This window comes from Nothobranchius furzeri, chromosome 12 (assembly GCF_043380555.1).
Source record: "Nothobranchius furzeri strain GRZ-AD chromosome 12, NfurGRZ-RIMD1, whole genome shotgun sequence".
Taxonomy (NCBI): domain Eukaryota; kingdom Metazoa; phylum Chordata; class Actinopteri; order Cyprinodontiformes; family Nothobranchiidae; genus Nothobranchius; species Nothobranchius furzeri.
In genome coordinates this window covers 43,335,946-43,361,195 of record NC_091752.1, presented here as the reverse complement: position 1 = coordinate 43,361,195, position 25,250 = coordinate 43,335,946, and the positions used below count along the sequence as shown (strand labels likewise).

The 25,250-nt window shown below is 40.0% G+C and overlaps 1 protein-coding gene and 2 long non-coding RNA genes across 7 annotated transcripts; 1 reads left to right on the top strand and 2 right to left on the bottom strand.

The window, feature by feature from the left end:
• Window positions 1–12,389: 12,389 nt before the first annotated feature.
• Window positions 12,390–14,829, bottom strand: LOC139061530 (uncharacterized). The gene is made up of 8 exons (XM_070542623.1): window positions 14,780–14,829; window positions 14,654–14,698; window positions 14,454–14,518; window positions 14,263–14,368; window positions 14,119–14,157; window positions 12,981–13,134; window positions 12,794–12,904; window positions 12,390–12,681 (listed from the first exon to the last, which is right to left on the bottom strand). Exons 1-8 carry the CDS (start codon window positions 14,786–14,788, stop codon window positions 12,584–12,586), a joined length of 627 nt encoding a protein of 208 aa, XP_070398724.1. The 5' UTR covers window positions 14,789–14,829; the 3' UTR covers window positions 12,390–12,583.
• Window positions 14,830–19,294: 4,465 nt separating this feature from the next.
• On the top strand, window positions 19,295–20,070 carry LOC139062139 (uncharacterized). Its single transcript, XR_011515726.1, has 2 exons — window positions 19,295–19,597; window positions 19,940–20,070. It is a non-coding gene; the product is annotated as an uncharacterized lncRNA (long non-coding RNA).
• On the bottom strand, window positions 19,768–22,280 carry LOC139062136 (uncharacterized). 5 transcript variants are annotated; one of them, XR_011515723.1, is made up of 6 exons: window positions 21,800–22,275; window positions 21,180–21,272; window positions 20,884–21,047; window positions 20,738–20,809; window positions 20,594–20,663; window positions 19,768–20,455 (listed from the first exon to the last, which is right to left on the bottom strand). It is a non-coding gene; the product is annotated as an uncharacterized lncRNA (long non-coding RNA). The 5 variants fall into 5 exon arrangements; XR_011515722.1 differs by having other exon boundaries at window positions 19,768–20,498; window positions 21,800–22,273; XR_011515720.1 differs by having other exon boundaries at window positions 19,768–20,498; window positions 20,594–20,809; window positions 21,800–22,273.
• Between the last annotated feature and the right edge of the window lie 2,970 nt (window positions 22,281–25,250).

The following is a 25,250-nucleotide window of genomic DNA, read 5'->3' as shown; positions in this document are numbered from 1 at the left end:
TTGTTGATGCTGTAATAAGCCACTCAGTGTATTGTTTGTGTATTGAAGCAGAAGCAGGTTAACTAATAGTTATCAGAGCTTAACTCATTCACTGCCAGCCGTTTCCTGATTGCTAAAAGCCTTCGCTGCCAGCGTTTCTCACTGTTTTACTGTTTTTTTTAAGAGTCACAGAACGTTGCGCACTAGGAAGATGTCGATGCCAAAACAACCAAAACAAGGAGGAGACTCACCTCTTACATCAAGAAGAATCCGCGTGTTTCGAGTGTTATCCGTTCTTTCATAATCCGTTGTCGAACTGTGAACGGCAGACGCTTTTCCGGTACGCACCTCACTTTTTTTTTTTTACAGGAACGGCCCAAAATGATCTCCTAACACATGGATTTTCTGCTTCCTGATCATGTGACATTTGACGTATGTGGATGAAGATCGGCTTCAGAGCTCAGATATTTGTTCTCTCAGCGTCGTTCCGATGCCCAAACAGTAAAAAAATGCAAATAACGACTTTAGTCGTCAATGGCAGTGAATGAGTTAATATGTGGATTTTCTTTCACAGTTAAATGATATGGACTCCGGGTCATTTAGAGTGTTCTAACTTGTTGAGCTAGTTGAATCATCAGAAACAACAGTTCACCCCACGGAGCAGGTAAAGGCAAATTAGAATGGGGGGGTGGGGGTGGGGGGGTCAAGTTGGCCTCATGGGAAAGTGATATACTTCAGTCAAGTTGGAAAGTTATTGACAGATTTGACATCTACAATTTAATACCTTCTACTACTACTATTATTTAAAATAAATGACATCTCAGTAGTGCCAACAGTAATATTTTATCATATATTGTGCCTACCTTTGATCTCAAAGGTTTAAAATAACATTTTATGACTCTTTTAAAAACATCTTAGAACATTTAGCTTTAAATTCCAGAAACAGGTGCTTTAAAGATGACTGACTGATTCTTGCTGCCTTCTCAGCATTTTCATCCTTTACCTTTTCTTCTTATGTTGAACTCTTTCCTCCCTGTATTCCTTTATTGATTACTCCAGTACTTTCTTTCATTCTGGGCTTTAACAAGCAGCTCTTAGTTCAGGGTTAGGGAAATAAAATGCAGCCCACTACTGTCACAGCTCCTAAGCTTGTCCCTGGAGGGCCACCATGGCCCTTCCATAATGACTGCTCTGTAGAATTAGGGTCCTTGGAGCCTCCTTTAAATCATTCCTGTCCTTCTCATCTTTTACCTCCCCCTCCTCCTCTTCTCCACCCTTCTCAGGTAATTGCAGTTTGAGCCTCAAGAATGAAGCAAAAAGAAGAAGAAAATCCCAGAACAGCCCACTGACCCATGATCTCAAAACAATTACCTTCTATTGTTTCTGTGTTTGTGCTGTGCTGTAAAGGTTTATTGCAGTGTTTGTATGTGAGGGTTGAGAATTCACTCCTGCTGTGATTTTATTTCTGCAGTGCTCAGTACCACTGTGTTTTCTCAGGTGCTTGTTTGGGAACATGATGGGATTTAGCATTTCCAGCCCTTTTACTTCCGCTCTTAGAATCTACAACTGATGTATTTGTGATTTGACTGAACATTTACACATTAGATCATCCTGAAGGAGACGTGTGGATGTTTTCTAGTCTTGAGTCTTTTCATCTCCTGGTTGTTGATTTAAAAAGTAAACCATCTTATTAGTAATCTTTAAACAACAATAGCTGTCCCACATCTGCCTCCCACTGGTTAAAAACGGAATTGCCCCCTTTTGTAAACAACCCCTCTGCTCCCTACTACAGCTAGCACTAACAATAGGCTAATGGTAACACCAGGGCTGTTTTCGTTAACAATGACAAATTGAATTAGTTGACGCCCCCTTTTTAATAGCAGAAACGAGACACTGATGAGCTAAAATGGCTCTTTGGTGACTAAAAACTTGAAGAGACGTACAGGAGTCTTCGTTAACAAGCCGAGACTGCAAAACCTATGCTCAAAATGCAAATTTGTGCATGTCTCACAAAAACTAAGGGTGTTTCTCAATGTCAAGGCGTCTGGCCTCGCAAGGCAATGTCTTGTGAGGCCAGGCGAGGCACTGTCCTTTCTTGGTCAAAGAAAACGGTTAAATGGAACAGCCTTGAAAAACGCAACTGCAGCTTCCATGGCAGTCACGTGACACACGAGGTAACATTATATTTTATACATACAAGATTTAATATAAATATATAACAAGCCATTTACTTTTTAAATTGTGTATGTACTGGGTAAATAAAATTATGACAGCAAGTTACTACCTGCTAGCCACCAAAGCTGCAACTACTAAGGAATTAACCAACCATAGCTAACTGCTTTGGATATTAAAAAACATTTCAGATATCAACCCGATTGCTACAGTTAGTTGACTTACATTTAAACTGGAAATGTGCCCCTACAGTAGCTGCCGGCTTCTGATCCACCATCCTTTTGAAAATACCGCAATGTATTCTGGGAAATTTTTGACCAAGGCCAGGCTACAAGGCACTTCCCGTGTATCCTTGCTCAGCTAGCTAAACGGCTAACAAACGGAGAACAGATGCCTCGGTAGAACATGAACACTGTAACGCGCCTTGGTGGTTCCTGATGAAATATCTCTTAGGCAACCGGGGTGGGAAAAAGGGAAAACCTTGTGAGGCCAGGTGCCTTGGCAATAAGAAACACCCCAGGTGTCATATGTCTGTGAAGGTTCTCAGTCATCCAGGTCATTGTAGTCTGATGAGCTTTGAAAGAAAAGCATCTGGACTTCTTTGAGTTGCTTGAAGACGTTTCACCTCTCATCCACGAGGCTTCTTCAGTTCTAAGGTCAAATGGTGGAGAGTCCCAGATTTAAACCCCGTGGGAGTTTCCCCCCGAAGAGGGAACAAAAGACCCCCTGATGATCTTCTACATCTTCTCAATGTGTTTATGTAGAAGATCATCAGGGGGTCTTTTGTTCCCTCTTCGGGGGGAAACTCCCACGGGGTTTAAATCTGGGACTCTCCACCATTTGACCTTAGAACTGAAGAAGCCTCACGGATGAGAGGTGAAACGTCTTCAAGCAACTCAAAGAAGTCCAGACGCTTTTCTTTCAAAGCTCATCAGACCCCAGGTGTCACCAACTCCAGTCCTCAAGAGCTTTCGTCCTGCTAGTTTTCTGTGTTTCCTGCTTGACCACACCTTAATGGTGTAATTGAATCTTCTTCTTACCACGTTTAACTCTGTTAATTACTCATTCATTTCAATAAGGTGTGTAGGAGCAAAGAAACTGCTAACATGTGCAGGATGGTGACCGCAATAAGTTCTGCCAGACTATTACAGTATTTTCAAATGTGTTCAATTCAATCTTTGAAATATGTTTTACATCTATATATTTTCATTCACTGTACACCATTTTATTCTTGAACTACTGTACCAATATAATTTCCTCAATTTGTCTTCAGCAGCTTACATTAAATAGATTCCACAGAGTATTCTGAAGTGTAATCAAATAAAAGAATTAAAGTCAATGTGAACATATTCTTAATTAATCCTTTTAACAAACTTTTACTGTAGGTTTCTCAGGCAGGACACATTGAAGAGGAGCTGACCCATGACTTCCATTAGCTGGAGTTTCATGCCCCTAGTAAGATCCATGAGCTGGTTTTTGTGGAGACGGTGTCGACAGAAATGCTGATCTTTATACGGCTGCATTGTTCTGGCTGACTCTCCGGGTATAACGTGTCCATGGCCACTCACATGAGATTATCCAAACCTGGCTGTAGCTAAGTCTGTTGTGCCACATGAACTATTCAATCTGGTTTTCTTTATTGTGGATGCTACTGAAGAAACATCAGTAGACCAGTATGTTGACATTGAGGATAATCTGAATTTGAAAATCGTATCAATTTGTCAAGACCTTGTGTATCTGGCATCAAAGGAATGGAAGTATAATAGGGTCAGCTCTAAAAGATAAAACATGTGCCCCTTCACCTGCTGGCACACTGAAAATGGGAATCTGACAGTTGGATGTTCCCGACAGTGTAATGCAGGTAGTTCACTGTAGTTGCAGGAACGACACATGTGAGACAGGAAGGGAGGGCATCACAGAATTCTGGAGGGGTGAAGCCTATCCAAATGATTAATGAATAGACCCTTTTACTACCTATGTCATCAAAAGTTGCGCGCGCAGCCTGGCAACGAGAGTGGAGGCTTCCTCATTCACACTCGATAATAAAACAGCGTTTTAAACCCATTGTTTTGAAGTTCTGAGCACATAAAAATGTCAGGTTGTTGCGTGTATGGATGCCAGAATCGCTTCTCTTCAAGCAGTGGACTGAAACTTTACAGAATTCCGAAGGGAGCACATCCATTTCAACAAAATCGGAGGCGTCTGTGGCTGCAGGCCATCAAAAGTGTTGATGAAAACTGGACTGAAAACACGATCCGAAATGCTCGAGTTTGTAGCGCCCATTTTATATCAGGTAAGGTAATTATGTACTAAGATTACACCAGAAAGCTGGTTAACGTGTGTTCTATTAAATAAAGTAAGTTGCGTTTGCTGGTTTGCTTTTACCAGTCTATTTATTTACAGGCGAGGTGTCATTGGACTCCTTGCTAAAAAAAGAAACCTATGCTATACTCACCCTGCCATGCAGGTACAGTTGGCTGTGAAGACGTACAGTAGTTCTCTGGTTTGTTTACTATGACCCAAGCCTCGTACATAGCAGTCTTGTGTCCTTGTCTTTGGCTAGGAAGGACTTCTGCCTTCAAGACGCAAAACTCAGAGGCTATGTCGTGATATTTTACTTTCTGTATGTGGCCACAGACAACATAGTTGTATGCATCTAACGATTTGTATGCCCGTAGCTTCTCACGTGTGTACTTACTGGGCCTCTCCACTAAAAATGTATATATATCGGGCCACTGGGTATCTGGCCACGCACCTACATCTTCCACCCATTCCGTAATGCCACAGGGATCTGGGAGTCTGTTGCCATTCGTTAAAGTGAGTTTAATAATATAACATTCAAGATTTGCCGGTGATAACCCCGCAGCGTAGCTTGATAAAGCCTGAAACAACGCCATTCTCTGTTGCCAAGCTGCACGCGCATTCTCGCTGATGTCATATTGTTTACAAACAGTAAAAGGGTCTATAAAATCCATGAATCTTTGAGATCGGGGCAATTATTTTCTGTGCATATGTAAACCAGGTTCCTGTAATGATTTTAATATGTCTTAAAATGTAATGATTTATTGATTTTGACATTTGTTTTAATTTTTGATGGATTGAGACTGAAAAAACAAGTTTGTATCAATGCTTATCTTTAAGAGTGAAAGTTTTAAAGAATGCCTTAAGTCCACAAATTTTAAGAAATTATACAGCATCTTAATCAAACAGTATCTTAATAAACTATAATTATGTGCATATGACTGTTTCATTTACATGCATTCAATATACTGCAGTTAGTAATCTGATTATTTCGTCCAATCTATAGTTACTTGAGAAAAAACAAATGCTAGTTTAGTTATAAAGAGACAGATTATGATCAAATAGACAGATTATGGCAAAGTAGAGCTAGAACTAGAACTAGCTAGAACCCATGCAAAGGGGAAATTATTCTTTATCTTGACAGAATATTCCTGTTCTGCTCCAAAAATATCATTTTCAAACCTTACAATATACACACTTTTTTACATCATGTAATGTCATGTTTGTAAATTATTATTGTTCTGTTTAAAAAAAAAAGAACAATGTGTTTGCAGGATATAGTACATTTATTACATTCTAACAAACGTTATAAATGCATAGTAACAATAAAAGTACCTCTTGTTGCTCTAATGTTACTCTGAGCATGTGGGAGCTCCACGTCTCCATAAAAACGATAGTTGTTCACAAATTTAGAAGTTTATGAAGCAAATAGAAAGCAGCCACAAAAGGTTGGATTGAGAAGAAACGAAAATCGGGTTTACCCGATATCCACAATTGCAGCCTCCTTCAGCTCCCTCAAACGAGTGCGGGCCGATGTTCGCTCTGATTTTAGCTCTTTGCTTCACCTCCAAAGACAGTACTCTTTTCTTTTTACTTCTAGGCTTTGCTATGATACCAACAGAAAAGGAACATTCTTTTTCCTCTTCTTGTGCTTTTTAATAACAGTTGGTGAACTGAAAAAGCTAACTGCTAGCCAAGCAGGGCTGACCAAGATGGTGCCAGTGTTGTCGGCCTGCTTTCTGTCAGCATCTTTACTTTTTGTGCATATACTATGTTTAGCTTGTGTTTTGTGTTGAAGCTTGATTTGTGAATGATCGCCAGACCTTTCTTAGAATAGGTTCTTCTGCTGGATTTTTACCATCTGCAGCTGAAGAGTATCGGAATACCTCTCCTTACCTGGATGGCTCGGTGGCATAGGCGCAAACTGCGTCATTACCTCTCCCCTGGAGGAGGAAACACGGAAAGCGGGGCTCTCTGGTGGACGGCTTATCAAATTGATGGCCCTGAAGAATGTCCTTTCAGGTGGTTCTCGAGTGGTCTTGTGGTCATCTGCTCGGTTTGTGGTGCCGTGGCGTTTGCTGGATCTAGTGGGTTTGTGGCCCGTTCTTGTTGCCGGCTGCTTGTGGGAATAACCCCTCCATTCCAATAGTTTAATTGGTGAGGAGTCTGCTGAGTCTTCAGCCAGAATCAGAATCAAAAGAGGTTTGTTTTGCCGTATATGCGAGAATCACAACATTAGGAAATTGCTGCGGTACTTGGTGCAAGATAAAAAAAAAATGATAAGTAAAATTAGAATTAAGAAATAAATAAAATTAAATTATAATAATATAGAGAATCAATAATTAGGGAAGCAGCTACTTTATACAAGTCAGTGTAGGTACTGGTCAGAGCAGGTCAGTTCAGGTGCAAACACAACTCAAGGTCATGTGACTGAAACAAAGCAGCTGGAGTGGGCAGGTCTATGATTGTCATTCATGAGTCTGACCGCAGAGGAGAAGAAACTGTTCTTGTGGCGAGAGGTTCTGGTGTGAATGGATCAGAGCCTCCTGTTAGATAGGAGCGAGTCGAAAAGACTGTCTCCAGGGTGACACGGGTCTGCTGTGATCCAACCTGCATGCCTCAATGTCTTGGAAGTGTACAGGTCCTGTATGGAGGGGAGTTTGCAGCCAATGACTTTCTCAGCAGAGCACATAGCATGGTGCAGCCTCTTGTCCCTGGTGGCAGCTCCAGCATACCACACGGTGACTGAAGAGGTGAAGATAGACTCGATGACTGTGGTGTAGAACTGTCTCATTGGCTGCACTGGCAGGTTGAATTTCTTCAGCTGCCTCAGGAAGTTCATCCTCTGCTGGGCTTTTTTATGATTGATGGTGGGCTCCCACTTGAGGTCCTGGGTGATGGTGGTGCCCAGGAAGCAACATGAGTCCACCATCATGATGGGTCTGTCAGACAGGGTTATGGGAGGGACCGGTAGCCAGAGCTCCATCTATTACTGGAGTCTCTGCTTCATCATTGTTGAGGTGGGGCCTAGTCAATGCTAGGTCAGCAGCTAGCAAGATGTTTATTTTGAATGAGTTGTTTTTACCACACATGGCCTGGACTTCCTCTGTGTAACAGAATCATGGGTTTTGCCTGGTCCTCTTTTTTTAATGAACTGGGGCCAACTGACTGTGTTTTTATCATTGTGCCGAGAGCTGCTAGGCATGGTGGTGGATTAGCAGCTACCTGCAAAGCTAATCTCAGGAGTAAACATCTCTCCCTACCTGGTCTTCTAATACCAGCTTTGAACTGTATTTGTTTGAACTTGGTCATCCACAACCACTGCTCTGTGCGGTGGTCTATTGACCCCCGAGGTACCACAAGGATTTTTATTGCTTAAGTTCTCAGAGTTTTTAGCTAACTGTGCGTCTTGTTATGGCCGGCTTGTGCTACTTATAGACTTTATTATTCACGTTTGTTGTCCTGGAAGATCGCTGGTCTTGGATTTTATCAATCTTATGAACTCTTAATTTCACTCAGTTGGTTAATGGGGAAACTCAGGTATGAGTTCACACGTTGGACGTTGGGCTTTCAGTTGGATGTATTGTGTCTAACCTGTGCATTCATGATTCTGTTTGTTCTTACCACAAGCCAGTATTATTTGATACTATTGTGCATGGTAGTGTTGTTAAATCTGCTGCCCGATAGACTCTGCCTGTAACTCTGTTACCTCTGGACAGTTTTCTTTATTTAGTACAGCAACACCTTATTTGGCTTACCGGTCATCTCTGGATGTACTGCTTAGTTATTTTGATGAGACCTGTAAGGTCATTCTGGACACTATTGCACCTCTTTGCCTGAAGAAGGGGAATCATGCTTCCCGGTGGAGGTGATGAGCGGACCTTTTGGTTAACTCACACTGACTGCTTGTAACCCAGTAGGAAATGACATCAGCAGACGCCATCCAAAACAACCAGCATTAGATTAAAATTAGAAGAGTGGCTTGTGAAGCGGAATGGAAGCACAACAAATAAGCTCGATCACACCGCTTTAAAATAGCTGTTACTAAAGTCCCAACGCAGAAAAACGAAGCATAATTCCCCCACAACGTTGAAATTCACAAGGCTTTGTTGTCTCAAAGAGTACCGTACAAAATGCTGCTTATTCTGGTCATTGAACACCACATTTTACATCATGCAGCAGCTCTTGTCCTCCAAATGGGTTAAACTATGCTATACTTTGACAGAATAAAACGTTTAATTGTGATGCACCGATATGAAAATTTGGTGCTGATGCCGATTTTAATATCACTGTTATGGCCGATAACCGATATTTGCCGATACGGATATGCTGACATTAATGCTTCTAAAATCAGCAAAATGAAAATTATTAAAGCTGAATTTTTATTATTATGTACAGATGTGGCAGTGTGAGTGTCCTGTCACAGTGTCCCGATTGATCATGCGCCCTGGCTACTTGGCCAAGAGGATGTCCCTTTGGCTGACTGGTTAGAGCGTATGACTCTCACCTGGGAGTCTGGGGATCGAATCCCGCCCGGGCCCTCGTTTATCCACCTTGCCACATTTGGCGTTGTTGGCAGGATCCATGTAGTACTGTCAAGTAGGTCCATGGATGTGAAGTTTGTGGCACCCTGCGCGGGAGCACGAGGACGTGCTTGTGGAAAGAGGGGGGAAGATGTGGCAGTGTGAGTGTCCTGTTACAGTGTCCCGATTGATCATGCGCCCTGGCTATTTGGCCAAGGGGATGTCCCTTTGGCTGACTGGTTAGAGCGTATGACTCTCACCCAGGAGTCTGGGGATCAAATCCAGCCTGGGCCCTCGTTTCTCCACCTTGCCACACACACACCACACACATTTATGCTTCTGAGATAATTACATTCACTGTTCACATGACTAAAACATTACACATCACCCCCCTCACCCTCTGAAACAGGCAAACAAATGGAGACGAGATGGAAAAAAGATCATTTGTTAATATCGGCCTGGTTTTATTTATCGGACCGATACCGATATGTTAAAAAATGACAAATAATGGCCGATACCGATATAGAAGCCGATATATTGTCCATTACTACTTTTATGGTTTCTGGTCATCACTCACTGTCAAAGCAGTCGCGATGTGCTGACATCTGTCCTGAAAGGGCTGAATTTGTATGGAACCACAACAGCTGAGAGGACCAGGACATCTTATCTCCCGGTCAGTTTCCCCCTCCCAGAATTTACCCTGAAGTTCCAGCAATGGAAACACTCCTTAGAGAGAGAGAAAATAAAAGAACTGACTCCATTTAAAACTGGCTGCGTATTAATTATGATTTAAAATTGAGAAAATGCTGGTCTTCAGCCTCTCTGTAGTTATGACTCACCATATTTAAAACATGTTCAACACGGGTGTTAAGGATTTTTATCAACAACCCAGTGCCTGCAACCAGAGAAAAATAAACAAATGACAGACAAGTATCCAGATTGCAATGAGGAGGCAGAAGCTATAAGGCTACTGCCCCGAGCTCCTGAATTCTCAGTTTATTTATAACATGAGGTAAGAAAATGTGTGCGTGTGGGAATGTCTGTGTGAGTGTGGGTGTGTCTGAATATATGAGCATGCATTTAGGCATAGAGAAATACATATTACACTCAGGTGATTGAATCAATGATCAAGAAATAATCATAAAATTTCCATAACGACGGGGAAACCTTTAATGGGCTCTAATAGTCAGTAATATTGCCTTTGTCTCCGGTAAATCCTCTGGGACTCCTGGGAAACTGAGGAGAGAAAGAAATGAGGCAGAATGGGTTTAAGAGGTTTACCAGCATTTGTTCAGCAGGTAAAATATCCTGACAGTGAAAAACCTGCAGAAAAGCTGATTCTGGTCCAGAGGGACCCTGCATTAATACAGGCATCAGGGGGAGAAGAGCCTGGCCTTGCAGCCAGGCCTCCAATGCAGCAGTTGACATCATTACCTCCTGACAATATCAGGACTTATTATGGCCCACTCAAAGCAGAGTTCTGCTACACGTATGGAGATAATGGATTACCGGACGCTCAGAAACAAATGCAACAATCATTCATTAAGGCACAAATGAAATTGCACAGTCAACAAATTGATCCCTGTACCCAACTTTATAATCTGCTCGACAGTTGTCAAATTATTCTTTCCCACACCATTTCCAGCGACGCACCACCTCCAGCCAAAAGCCATAATTTCAATTTACAACAACCGCAGTCGTTAAACACAACAATAATCAATAAGCTACCCAGACCACACCCTTTACTTCCCAGCACACAGCAGAGCCACAAACTCCAAGCTATACAGGCACAATAGATTAACACAAAAACATCTTACTGTTATTTATCATATTTATTAGTTAACAGTTTAATTCAGAATGAGGACAAACCCACGTACCAGTTACCTCTAAACACTTGTACCTAGGGATGAGCGAGTACACCACTATCTGTATCTGTTCAACCAACTAATTTATCTGTATCTGTACTCGGAGTGGGCGTGGATTAACCCGGAAGTGGGTGTTGTTTAACCGGAAGTGGGCATGGTTTACATCAATATATTATTTTAAGTCTGAAATTGATATGGACTGATCAGAAGTTGATATGTGTATTGTTTATTTGAAAACTATTTACAGAGCAGCCTCAGAATTGAGATTAAATATTTTTGATTACAATAGTAAAGGATTTATTTCAGAACAAGTGTTTCAATAAAATCAGAACATTAATATTTAAGTGCATGAATTAATGCATCCGAACTCATGCAGTAGGAACTAGGAAATATGAAATGCTAGAACCAGATACAACTTTATGCATATATTTTTATTTTAATTTGATTAAACTGATTTTTTTCTTAACGTTCTTGGCATTTTGCCCCACACAAAGTTAAACAAAACAATGTTGATTAAGGTGTGTGTGTCTGAAAGAGATAGAGAGGGTGAGAGGGAGAGAGATGGAGTTAAAAAAAAATAAAAATAAAAACTGACCGGAGCAGAGGTAGTGAGTGACTGATGCAGCACGTCATCTCTGTCTTGTCAAATGCACCATGTAAGTTACGAAAAAAGTAACTTTAAATATTCAACCGAAAAAGAGGCGAGCTGAAGAAAACCTAGGGAAAACTGAAGAAACGTGAGCAACAGTGAAGCAATCACAGCGAGATCCGTTACTGTCATTGTGTGTGTGCGTGGATGAGCCGGTGTCGGTACAAGATCTGCTCGGGTGCAAGATCGGCTCGGGGTCCGTCGACTGCCGATGACGTCAAAGTACGGCAAACCCACTCGGACAAAATACAGTACACATCTATACTGTTGGAAAGATTTTAGCTGTTTCGTTATTAAAATGTTTCTTACCATGTACGTTTGTGTTTAGTTGGACAAAATACACTTCACATCTGCTTTATACTGTTCTTTCACTCAGGTTTTGGAAAGAACTTAGCAGTTTTGTTTTCAAAATAATGTTTCTTACCATGTACGTTTGTGTTTAGTTGGACAAAATACACTTCACATCTGCTTTATACTGTTCTTTCACTCAGGTTTTAGAAAGAACTTAGCAGTTTCGTTTTCAAAATAATGTTTCTTACCATGTACGTTTGTGTTTATAATGGTATTTGTAAAATAAAACACTATTGTATTCATAATGTTTAATTGCTCTTTCTATTTTGTTACTAATGTTTTATGTTTAATATTTCAATCCATTTCATCAAAATTTGAGTTGATCAAATTTTTTCATAGTTCAATTTTTATTTAAATCAAAAACACAAACACTAGAGCAATATAGTACTCATGAGTAACAAATAAGAACAAAGGTCCAAAACAGAGGATCCCAGGGTCTGACTCCTCTCAGCAAGCAAGTTGGGGAGGAGATGCAGGAAGTGGAGCTACAACAAAAACAGGCTTTATATAATTTTATTATATTTACAACTGAGATGTTCATATCCCATTTAATATTTGTACAAATCAAATGTATGATGAAAAAGAAATTAACATTTGATTTTTTGTTGTCATTTATGTTTATTGTGACTTTTATAACAATTCTTTTTTAGACCATCCTCTTGGATACACTTCTTCAGTTAGTTAATTTAATCTAGTGAAGCTTTTGTGTGTTTTTGTGTTTGTGTGTGTAATATCTTGTTTTCCTATTGCATTTGCCTGCAGAAGTGACTGCAGTATCCTGGATGGGGGCATTCAGAGTAAAAGGCTTGCAGTACTCCTCTTTTTCCTGTTCCAACATATCCTGTAAGAAAAATAAAAATAAATCAACAACCATTACCTTCTGCATGTGGTCTATGACATGAATACTGCTTCCCATGATATAAAATGAAGAGCATCTAGTGTTAGTGTTGTACCAGGTGTGCTGTTTTTATATAGCTTTCCACATTCAAAGCAGGTCTCAATGTTGTACATGGCATAGAATGCCTTTCTGTGTGATGCAGAAAACATGCTCCATGTAGCAACACCTGAGGAAAAAAAATTGTGAAAAATTCTTGAATATACTGTATTGTATACCATTGTACCCTTAATTGAACTACTTACTGTCAAGCCACAGAAAATGTGCCTGTCTCCTGAAGGAGATAGTGGACACAGTGTTTCTGAATGTGGTGCATACAAGAGCCAGTGTCAAATATGCCTTATCTCCTTCCAGGAGGATCACTTCCTTCAAGACTTCTGAGAGCACACAATCCGGCAACTGTAAAATATTGGTTAGGCAAATAAAACATATTAAGGATGTCATACCAACTGTGCATAATTAGTTTTTAACGTGAACATAAAAAAAAAAAACAAAAAAAAAAACAGCATTATACATTTCTCCGATGTTGTATTTCCCCTGGTAGAAAGGTTTTGTTTGTATAACACCTTTCAACATGAGAATAAGATAGCACTTCATGAGCACAATAAAAAAAATAAAAGACGATTCAGGGAGGTTTTGCTCAGACAAGTGAAAAGCGAGTTGCAATAGTCTACGCATGAGCAGTGTGGGCAAGTTACTTCAAAACTGTAATGCATTATTACCTTTTACCCTCATTTTAATGTAATACATTGCATTACAATATTACTGATTTTAAAACGTAAGGCATTACACTACTTTTGCATTACTTTAAGTTGCTTTCACCAAAACAATTTCAACATGAATTAGGTCATGTGACACTCAGTGAGCTCACAACACTTCCAGTGGAAAGTGATGTGGTGTCTGAGCTAGGATTGCTGTTAAAAACAGTCAGATATGATAACGGTTCTTCATTAAATAAATGCAACAACAAACTGTACTCTCAGCATGCTGCCATCTTAGATTAACTGAGCAGGATGTGAGGTGGTGGGGGCTCCAAGCCTATATTTGCCTTGGTCCCCAAATGCCTTGATTCGGCGATCTGATTCTATCACATGTAGAAACATTAAATGCTTATATATTATTGCTTTTCTTTCCCTGTAATGCCTTACATAACCACATTACAGCAAAAAGCAATGCATTACAGTAATTAATTACTTCTGTACCGTGTTACTCCCAACACTGAGCGTGAGGAGATGAAGGGGTGGATAACAATCTCAGAGTTCAGAGCGGGACAGAATGGGACTCAGCTTTGAAATGTTCCTGAGATGGATGAAATGTGCATATGTTGTGTGTTCAGCTGTGTTCAATGGTTGAAGTTTAAGAAAATAATTAAACTGAGATTACCTCCAGTATGAAGCATCTGTTGGCCTTTTCAAACTGAACCTAAAAGTGTAAAACAATATATATATCTTTGTTTGAAATCATTAGGAGTTTGTGAATGGTTCAGTCACAAACAGACATGCAATTAGATGCTTTCGCAAAGTTCACCTCATTGTCCCCATTTCTGGCCTTTGGGATCCTGTATATTGGTTGCAGTGACCCTTGGAGCAATGCTTTAGCCTCATTAGTCCAGTATGCAAATCTTTGTCCATGACTGTCGAGTGATATATTAATGACAGATTAAAAGAAGTGAAGTAATGTGGAATTTGTTTTGGGAATAATATTAATAGTTGTTTTACCCATCAATCTGGAATCGTTCCATCAGACTAATGCACCACCATTTTCGGATGTGTGCCATGTCCCTCTAAAATAAATCATCTTGAAATAGTCAATAAAAGGGTAAAGTCTAGCTCATGCTTGGCCTTACAAAGACTTTATGTATGAAATCTCATTTATGGCCCTCTTTTATACTTTCCTCTTATTCAGAAGAAATTCTGACCTCTGTGAATGAAAATGGAACGCCTGTCGTCATGTTGAGTGCATACTGTAAAAAAAATTAAAGTTTTTCAGAAATGGAAGTTTAAAATAACACCAAAGATTTTTTGAACAGAATAAAACTATTTACCATCAACATGAAGATGCCGCAAGAGTTCCCAGTTGTTTGGTGAGGAAAACCCTGTGTGTTGTGAAAATATATGTAACTCTCATATAAGCTCTTTTATTATTCATTGTTATATGATACTTTTTTCATTATGGAATCATGTTATAATATCAAAGGCCTCTCTGTGCTTCTCTCCTGCATGAGCTCTAAACAGCTGCAGGAACTCCAAAAGGGAGTGAAAGTGTTCCTTCCTTCAGTTCCTCAATACAAGAACAACTGTCTTTGTTAGCAAAGGATGTTGCAGGATGTGTCCTGGTCATCTCAAGGTTGCATGTCCTTGGGATGAATTGGTCTTTCATTAACAAGGCTATTAGCTGACGTGCGTCTACAGGTGCAGATGGCAGAATTACGTGTGTGTATGGCAAACTGCGTATGTTACATTCCTGTGCTTTTCAATAAAAATCAGCCATTTCAGCAGAACGGCGAGAGTCTGTCCGAAGCAACTGACGGGAGCAGGTCGCGGGACCTGCTGTATGTTGCAAAGGCTCTCCCCCTCATGAGCGGTGAAAACAGTGACTGGACTTCTGATCATTTGTCTCCACATTCTGCCAACTCAAAAGGTGTTTAACTCCATCTTCTCCGTACCCGTGCTTGGTCTAACAGAAGAAAGACCAACAAATTTGGCGTCACGAACAGGATTTTTTCTTTTTGAAGAAAAAGGAGTTTTTGGAGGACAATTTGACCAACCGACCCAGTGAACGATCTTGGCACAGAACACCGCGGTGGAAAACAAGGTGAGCAGAACCTTATTTCTAAAAACTGCTCATTGGATTTATCCAAAGCCTTTGTGTCCAGAATCATAGTAGCTGTGGTCCTAAAATAATAGTTGGAGAAGAAAGTGGAGACAAGTGCAGAAAAATAAGAGATTTTTTTTTTGTAATGGTTTAATGGTGAAATAAGATAAGGATTTTACAATGGTTTAATGATAAATGAGATAAGGAAATAGTACAGAAGAAGGGTTGGAGGCCCAGGGTTATTAGAGAAGCCCTAAATTCCATTTTCCAGGTCGTGGCTGACCACACTATTTGCTGACGAGTGAATAGAAATATAACGAGGTTATATAAGAGCTTGGCGAAGAGTCCATAGGTGTGGGAACCCTAAAAGTCCACAGGTCGAGGACCTGGTTTGTGTTGAGGCCCTGGGAGGCTAAAGAGAGCTCCCTAAAGCACAGGTCGAGGACCTGGTTCGGGTTAAGGGCAGGGGAGGCTAAAGAGAGCTCCCTAGATTTTAAAGGTCGAGGACCTTTTGTATGAGATGAGAAAAATGTTCTAAGGTAACTGTTTTTTCATAAAATAAGCAATGTTTTAAATATGACAAGCAGCCCAGTTGAAGCCATGAGAAATAAGGTTTTATTGAGAAAGTCAGCAGAAAAGGCGATGAAGGAAAAAGGGGTAGATGTTAACAGTAGAGGTAACTGGAGCAAGATTTGGGAAGTGAAGGCTGCAGAATCGAGAGAAAAAGGCACAGCTGTAGACAAGCTTCACTGTGTGTGTAAGCTGAGTTCAGCCTGTGTGTGTGAGGCACAGCAAGAGGCTGCTTACGGCTCTGGATTGAAAGTGCAGCACTAGGAGAGTGCAGAATGCAGAGCAGAGTTTTGGGAGCTCCGTGTGTGCGTGTGTGTGTACAGCGCTGGGTGTGTGTGTGAAGGCCTGATGCGGTACCAGAAAATAAATAAATAAGATAAATAAGAGCTTTAAAAAGTTGCAACTCTTATATGTAAATTACACTGCAGTGCTAAAATTAATGTTTGGAGCTACGCAAAATTCAAATTCTGCAACCCTGTTCTGATCAGTCTTTGAACAGAACACCATAAGTTAATAAATAAAAGGTTTTTAAAGTAACATATGTGTATGTATGTGTGTATGTATGTATATGTGTATACATATATATACATATGTAGTGTACAAGCGTGATAATCATTTGTGTGCGGGGCAGCATGTGAGGGACCCCGATCTGGGGGTTAAGTGGCCTGGAGATAAAAAAGGAAAAAAAAAAACAATAAGAAATGCAAGTAAGGTTGTATATGACAGCTTTATTTCAGAAATATATGGATATACATATACATAAAGTCAGGTAGCTGCTAAACAGTAAAATCAAAACAGATCTGCAGAAAATAAATATATAAACTATTCCTCAGAGCGCTCTCAAAAAAATTGCAATTGGATTTGCGCTAATGTTACATAAGGCCTGCTTGAAAGCATAGTAAGCATTAAATTCTGAAAATAACCAGTGCAGTGTTAAATAAATTCTGTGCTTAAAATATTACATATATATAGAGAGAGAGAGAATAAATAAGTGACGGACTGACTTACTTTAAAAAAAAAAAAAAGACTGTGACAAACAAAGAATGTCTCTGTGCCTTGTGAATGAGTGGATGCGTGTCTTCTTGCATGAGAAGTAAATGCTGCTTTCGCTGGATCTTCTCCTGAAATGACTCAGTTTTTAATAGAGGGAGCAGCTGCTTGAGAAACGGTGCGGTCCATGTTTTTGCTAGACGGTTATTTAGTTCAAGAGACTGTGGAAACAACAGAAAAAGAATTTATCGTTAGTGTGATGACAAGTAAATCCTTTAAAATACAAAAGTTGCATGGTTGTGGTTATAAAGGAAGTATTTTGTCTGATTATGGGCCGTGGAGTCAGCTGGACTCCCTCGCTCTCTCTGTTTTTCTGTGTAACATGCAGTTTTAAGCAATTTGTGACTTTAGAAAGGATATTTTTCGGTGTTTTGGACGTACCTTAAGGCTCCTGGTTAGGGTATTCAGGAGATCCTTCCTCTCGGACAGATCTAGTGAGAATGACTGGAGTTTCAGCCTGGGGACCTGACTCCACCCACTTTTACACACAAGAATCCCATAGTCTAAAAATAGCACAGGGTGCTGCGAAAAGCAGCTCTGAACTTCTCAGGATCATCTTTATGAAAACCATAAAATTAACAAATAATCAGTCAAGAAACAAAATATTTGTTAAATCTTGCTATAAAACAAAATCCAATAATTGTCTTGCCTCAACTTTAAGAACCATTAACGTTAATGGCTGGATTTTGGGACGCTGAATAATGAAAAAACAGATAAACTAAGTATTATTTCCTGTAACCTGGCTAGAAACTGTACCAGGCTGTTTTGAGTTAAAAACTGGTAGTTATTTTCCTAAAATAAAAATAGATAAATAAAAAATGAAAGGAGGGATCTTGCATTTGGGATAGATTGTGCCTAATGTTTAAAACCTGTGTAGAACTGATTTGATGATTCAGAACAAATTGTGCATAGGAAGTAGTCTAGATTTACCTTTGGGTCAATAAAGTTGACTAATTATTAGAAACCATCATTGATTTTGATTTGTAAAAAGAGAAAGTTCTGTCATTTCAACCCAATCAACATATTTAAGGAAAACGTTTGCTGTGCATTGTGGTGGGCATGAACTTTACTGGGTGGGCCTGTCACAACCAGCTGCAAAGAATGTTTGGGTCTGACTTCTATACAAAGAGAACCTGGAAGCCCTCACCAAAAACTGTGACTTATAACATCAAGACGGGGAGCACTACAAGATGGACAAAGAGGCAGAAACTTATTTGCCCTGCTGCTGATGAAACAAAGTACAAAAGGGGGAGCATGTGTGCTAACATGTGAACTTTAATCAATGACGGTGGTCATCCTGGACTTACAAAGAGAGGCTCAAAAGAGACTGTTTCCTATGGTTACACCCAGTAAAAGAGTGCTTGCTGCAGTCAGGTAATGAACAAGGCTTTTTGGCAACAACCAGTTGAATTGATGAAATGTCAGAACTGTGGAAAATTTACTAAACTACTGTAGAACATAGTTAACTGAGAAAGTTAGCCTAAAAAAAAAGATAATAATAATATCAATAAATAAATAAATAATAGGATTAGTAACCTGGATTTCAGCCCAACTCACCATTGGACGTCAATATAATCTTTATTGTCTTAGGATTCTCAGCTGCAGCGGACATGCAGTAAAGCCTTATTTTCTTTTCAAAACGGAATACATCAGCGTCATCACTTATTTTCATTGGTTAAGGAAACGGTGTCTATTTATAAGTCTAGGAGAACGCTTTAGGCTTCAACAGTTTTCTCCTTAGAGCAAACATGCGCAAATTTCCGGACAGTTTATAGTAACGTTCCATCCCATTCCATTCATTGCATAAAAATAAACATTAAATGAATAATTTGGCATTCAGCTGACTAAATGATTCATGGAACATCTCATCCGAGACAACAGTGTTGTTTCAGCTCCGTTGAGTTTCCCAACAGATCTAGCCAAACCTAGCTGATCCTATATTTTTCTATCAGCTGTAAGTTCTAACGTAGAAAATAATGTTACAAAAATATTGAATAATGGTACCCCTCATTCGATAAAAATTATGTTCACATTTTTATCTTGTGAAATCTTTAACATAATATTTTTAATTGGCCTTTTTGACGACAATTGGCTAAAAAGTCTTTAAAGTGCATGTCAAGTGTGCCTCAGAGTCTTACCCCACCCACGTATCAATTTTGAAAACTGCAACATTAGTAGGCGTTGCCTGGAGGACCGAGAGGGCGGAGCCGTGGCAGTGACGAAGAGACGGCTAACTAGACGAAGCTAGCTCCCTTCACTCTGAGCAGTCATTAGAAGTGGAGGACGTTTCTCCCCCTCCTTACCCAGACACTCGAGAAGAAAGGGACCAAGTCTATTTGGAGGAGACAAGCGGACATGAGCCTTATTGTTTTGAGCTTGTGAGTTGCCTGAAATTACTGGAACCGACCCAACAGACCCATCTCTGAACGTAAGTAGCCGTTAGCCATAGCATTGGATTAGCTGCAGGGTTTGTCTCCATGGCCCTAAAAAGCTAGTATTCAGCATGTTTTAGAGATTTAACTGCATCAACACACCTGGTTTTAATCAGCAACAAACAGCTGAGCTGCTTAACAGCTTATCTAACCTGTTAAAGCAGGAAAATCCACTGAAACGTGCTGGATAGCAGCTCTCCAGATCTGGGCTCAAGCTAGTCTGCTGCATAAAGTTATGAAAATATCCCATGAGAAAATTATTCTGTAATGTGTTCAGCCCATTAAAACTGCCCTGATTTCATTATTTATTTACTGATACTAGCTGCTCTTGGTTGCAGGTGATCCTCTGGTGTCTGCAGCTGGTCTCCTGCTGATGTCGTCGGGATCAGGAGCTTCCAGAAGAATGTGCCTTTCAATGACTCTTTCCCCCTTATTTGTTATATTAATTAAATAAATCTCAATTTATATATTTCCTGTTTTTGTTCATGTCCATAAATACTTAAACATGCTTGAAATTAAAACGAGCTTTTAACAGTGAGGTGCTAGTTTAATTCATCACAATAGAGCTAGTTAAACATGCGACAATGTGATAATTCAATTAATGTAATTTATAAATATCCATTAAAATATCAAAACTGGAATCAAAATGAGATATTTGGCAGCACAAAAAAACTTGTCAAACACAATATTTATTATAATAATTGTAGGCAGACAGGAGACAGAGCTAATGGAGGTTCTCAGTCATCAAAGGATGGCTGAAGGCTTTCCAGGAACAGGAGATGTGGTGTTGTCTCTTCTCTCTCTATTCTGCCAGATGAGCTGGTAGGTTACAGGTGTGTGAGGACATCCTCATGCTGTCATAACCAGATGACAGGAGTTATCAGGTGATCAGCCAGGCTAATGATGAGATGCAGAAAGAAAACAAATCATGCAGAAAGAAAACAAATCCAGGACAGTGTACAGTAATAAAAATAATATGTGGTGTTGCTTACCTTATGTGCTCTTATTGAGTATTAACGTGTGCCTGCCTCATGGTGTAGAGTCCATATTTTGCTGAGTGTCCTGCAGTAATGCAGGTTATTAGTTAATTTACTTTTGATAGCAAAAACAAAATATTTAATTTAAAAGTTATTTACCAGGTGAATCAGCTCACACGTCACCACCTGGTGGTGACCACCAAGTGTCACAGGGCCAGAATCAGTAGCCTCCTTCATGATGTAATCACATACTTATTTAATTGTTAATATCTTAAAAATTCAGAAATGTTTTAATTTTTTTTTACCTTGAACAGTTCACTGAGCTTGCACTGTCACTGAGGTGGAAGCTGGAATCAACAGCAGACACCTCACACCGTGGTCTTTTCAGGAGGTGTGGATGCTCTGGGACCTTCTGGAAGATGAATTTCTGTCATGGTCCCTGTGTCACAAGACACTGAGGCTGTGAGCTCTATAAAAACAAAGAAGCAGCACATTTATAAATGTTTAAAAGAGCATAAAATCACTTGTAACAATCTGTAAAACAAATTAAAACTAGAAGGTAATAAAATGTTTACATAGAAGATTATTAAAAATAATTCACCTTTGCTACGGGTAACACCACGTCAGCCTGGACAAGTGCATTCTTGCAGATTACTAAATCAGTCTGACAGCCAGTGTCTTGGGTAGATTTAGCCTGAAAAAAAAATAGAAGCACATTGATGTTTATAAAGTCAGATAAAATACAAAAGAAACTGTCCCATATAGGCGCTTTATAACATTCCTAGTGTGTGATGTTATTATAAAGTAAAAGTCAGTCACATATGATGTGGAGACCCTGAAATGCGACCTCCTGAACAGAATTCCTCACGGAACCGGGTCACGCTGTGCTAGATTTCACGCTGTAATGCTGTCTGTCAACTAGTGCTGCGTCAGTTTAGAGTCACTGTTGCTGAATTACCGACTGACACAAAAACAACCCGAATTTTCTCTGAGCCTGACAGTCATGTGGACCGTTTTGTCGGCCAGGGCTTCGAGATATGTTCCGATTCGCCGCTGATTCTACCCTTACATCCCGTTCCACATTTTGTGAACTTGACAAAATAGCCCGAAGGCAGTGCAGACTGATATTAGCTAAATGGAGTGAACCACGTCTCTCAAACTTTGCATTTAGGTAGGAAATTGTCTTTAGAAGATGTTAAAACTTTCATTTAGCTTACTCACCTCAGACTGTAGCCCGTCATGGTGGGGGAGCAGAGTCGGTGGGCTGCATCTAAATCGCGGAAGAGCCACGGTGGGCACAGCCTCCCTCTTGGAACGGAGACGTGCAGAATCGCGGGTAAAATGCTGGTTGCAAACTACAGCACCAGGCGGGAGCTGAATCTTTTCCAGACACGCAACCACTGGCGCCTAATTTCTAAGTCCAGCGGAAAGGAGTGAAACCCGACAGAGCTCCGCAACCATACTACACTACACCATCTCACCATGCTAACACGATATGGAGCACTAAACCCGAACTACTTTCCTAATTACACTAACAGCCAAACAGTAACTAAACTACAATATCCAACAGCCAAGCTAACACTAAATAAGTATGTATAACACTAAAAGCTATGCTAAAGACTAGGATATGCTAATGCTATATGCTAATGCTGAACTACGGCTAGCCTCCTACACTCTCATGCAAATCCAACTCCCAACTTGCCACAAGGCGTGGCCGAGACTCCCGATGCTTTTATAACGTTGACACAGAGCTGCTACGTAGTACTCTACTGGATTACGTAGTATCTTACTCTTTAGCCATTGGCTAAAATTTATTCAAAATGAGTCAAATTCTATGTTTTAAGCTGAAGGTGGAGCTATACTGTGGTATTTAGGCAGAATTTTTAATTTTTTAAGAAAATGCACCAAAATGCTAAAATAATGAATACACACATTTAAAACACTATTAGACACTCATTTATACAGTTCATCAGCAAAAAAAAGTTAATTTAGACGTTACTTGCTCTTTAAGATTATCATCACAGGATGGCATGATAAATAAGTAAATAACATAAATAAATAAATAGATAAAAATAAGAGAGAAAAAGCAAAATTAATTAAATGAAACGTAATAGTAATAAAACGTTAAATTGATCTAAAATCTGTCATTCAGTGCCACTGGAAAAAGGAAGAGGATAGGGGAGTATTTCTTAGCACAAATCACGTTATTGATTTAGCAATGCAGCTTAATTTCAGATGCTTTAAGGATGATACTAACTTGTGTTATAGATGGAGGAGTAGCACAGAAACACACTTCTAGATGAGGAGATAAGGAAAAAAACTGCTGATTACCAATACTATGCACAAACAAACCTGTAACTGCAGTTTCGTTATTTATGAATTAACCTTAAGTAGTGAATTAATTCTTAGGATTTCTTGTGCGAGTAGTGTTCTTAAAAAAGAAAGAAAGAAAGAAAGAAGGTAAGAAAGACAGGTAGTTTAGGTAAGGGACAACCTGAAACTATTTGGTTGAATTGATAGTAAAAGTGGTTGTCCTAATTTCTAATTGGAGAGATCACACCGCAACATGAGTTTAGAACGGCAGTTATGGGAAGTTTTGTTGGATTAATTTGATTACACGCTTTAGGTCTTATTTTTTTCTTTCCACTGATTTAGCGTTAGGTTAAGTGTTTTCACACTTTCGCTTCAGTCTGACATTTGCTTGGTGTGTGAGGGCACAGAGACGTGTATGGACCGTGTGTTTGACTGTGTTTGTTTTGTTTGTTTGTTTATTTATCTATATGGGCATGGCCGAGCCTTGAGAAACATCAACAAAGCCATTGGACTATTCTGAGTAAATTGACCAATTCAAATTCAGGATCCTGAAACAATTTGGCTATAACCTCTAATTGATGAAGGACATCTTAAGAATTCATTGTACAAGGCTTCCTCTCCAGTGTTGCCGGAACTGTTATAAAACCCATGCATGGTTGTATATTTTAGTTTGATCATTTATACTCATTGAATTATTGTTGTTTGCTTTGTGTTTTAATTTCTTTGTAATTTTTTCTCTGTGACACAGGTGGAGATGCTGGTGGCAAAGTGGATCCCACTCATTTCTTTCTCCCACACACATTCTTTCTCCCTCTCTCTCTGTGTATGTGCATGTGTATGTGTTTGTGTGTCTGTGTGTGTCCATGTCGTGATGTCACTGTACCTTTAATTGCGCTTGCTGTTCGTAACTGTATGGATCTGATGTTGAAAGTATCAGAGGCTAGGGTCAGTAAGAGCTAGGACATTTTTGTGCATAACCTTTAATCCCTAGGCGATCGGTTCGGGGAACTTCTGGTCCGGCCAGAGTGTGAATCTTCCTACCAACTATCTGCCGAGATCAATTGGACTGCACAAGCTGAGAAAGCCTTCATTGGACCACAACCACACACACGAAGATACTTCGCCTTCGGTGCCAGGCGTCTGGGTCCTGCTGAAGGTCACCAAAAGAAAGTGGACGGAACCAAGGTGGACCGGGCCATACAGGATCACGGAGAGGACGTCACACGCTGTCCGGCTGGACGGTAAAGGAGACTCCTGGTACCACTGGACCCAGTGTGCTGCAGCGGAAGAGCCACACCACACCCTGATCGAGGTCCAAGAGAACCTGTCACAAGGAGAGGAGCCTAACCTGGAAGAGAAGCAGCCGACATCTGCCTGACCAGAAAAAGGATCCAAAAACCAGGAAGAGAAGTAGCTGACTACAGTAGCGTGCCAAGCTACCAATTCTGCGGGACGAGGTAGCATGCCAAGCTGCCACCACATCCTGCAGGACGAGAATCGTGACATCATCACCCCCTGCAGCTGCCTGGAGCCAGTGGAGGGACCTCAACAGGGGGAAGAAGTAACCACCATACGAACATTCTACAAGGGTTATATTTTACACCCTCATTTATTTTACAAGGATTGATCACCATTGCCATCTCTCCACCTGCTGACCCAATTATCCAGATGCCCTTGTTACTAGCCAATCCTAACATCTATTTAGGAAGGGAACCCTCTGATGATAGTGATGACTCTCATGATGAAGAAGATGATGTTAGAGTGTGAGAATGTTCAGTGATTTCTGTAACAATCCCTTCACCTGTTCATTTCTATGAGTTTTTTGATTGTGTTGTTTTTATTTTTTGATAATTGATGACCTAGGCATGCCCACTCTGTGCCAAAAGGTGTTCGCTCCAAAATGGGGGGACATGGGGGAATTTTCCCTATTTGACGTACGATAATTAGGGTTTTTCGCCCTCATACGGTGAGCATGCGATCCATTCATGTTGTAACATGTTCAGTTAAAAATATGATCATGATTTTTGTATTACTTTACTGCTGGAAATATGAGAAGCTGTAATCTGATTGATTGTTTGTATTTGTATTTTAAAACTTTGCTTATTGGATTCTTTTTGATGGAATTTGGTGTTATTGTTTTGCTTTCTTATATCTTTATTGAACTCTTAAAAGAGTTCAAAAGGGGGATTGAAAATATATGTAACTCTCATATAAGCTCTTTTATTATTCATTGTTATATGATACTTTTTTCATTATGGAATCATGTTATAATATCAAAGGCCTCTCTGTGCTTCTCTCCTGCATGAGCTCTAAACAGCTGCAGGAACTCCAAAAGGGAGTGAAAGTGTTCCTTCCTTCA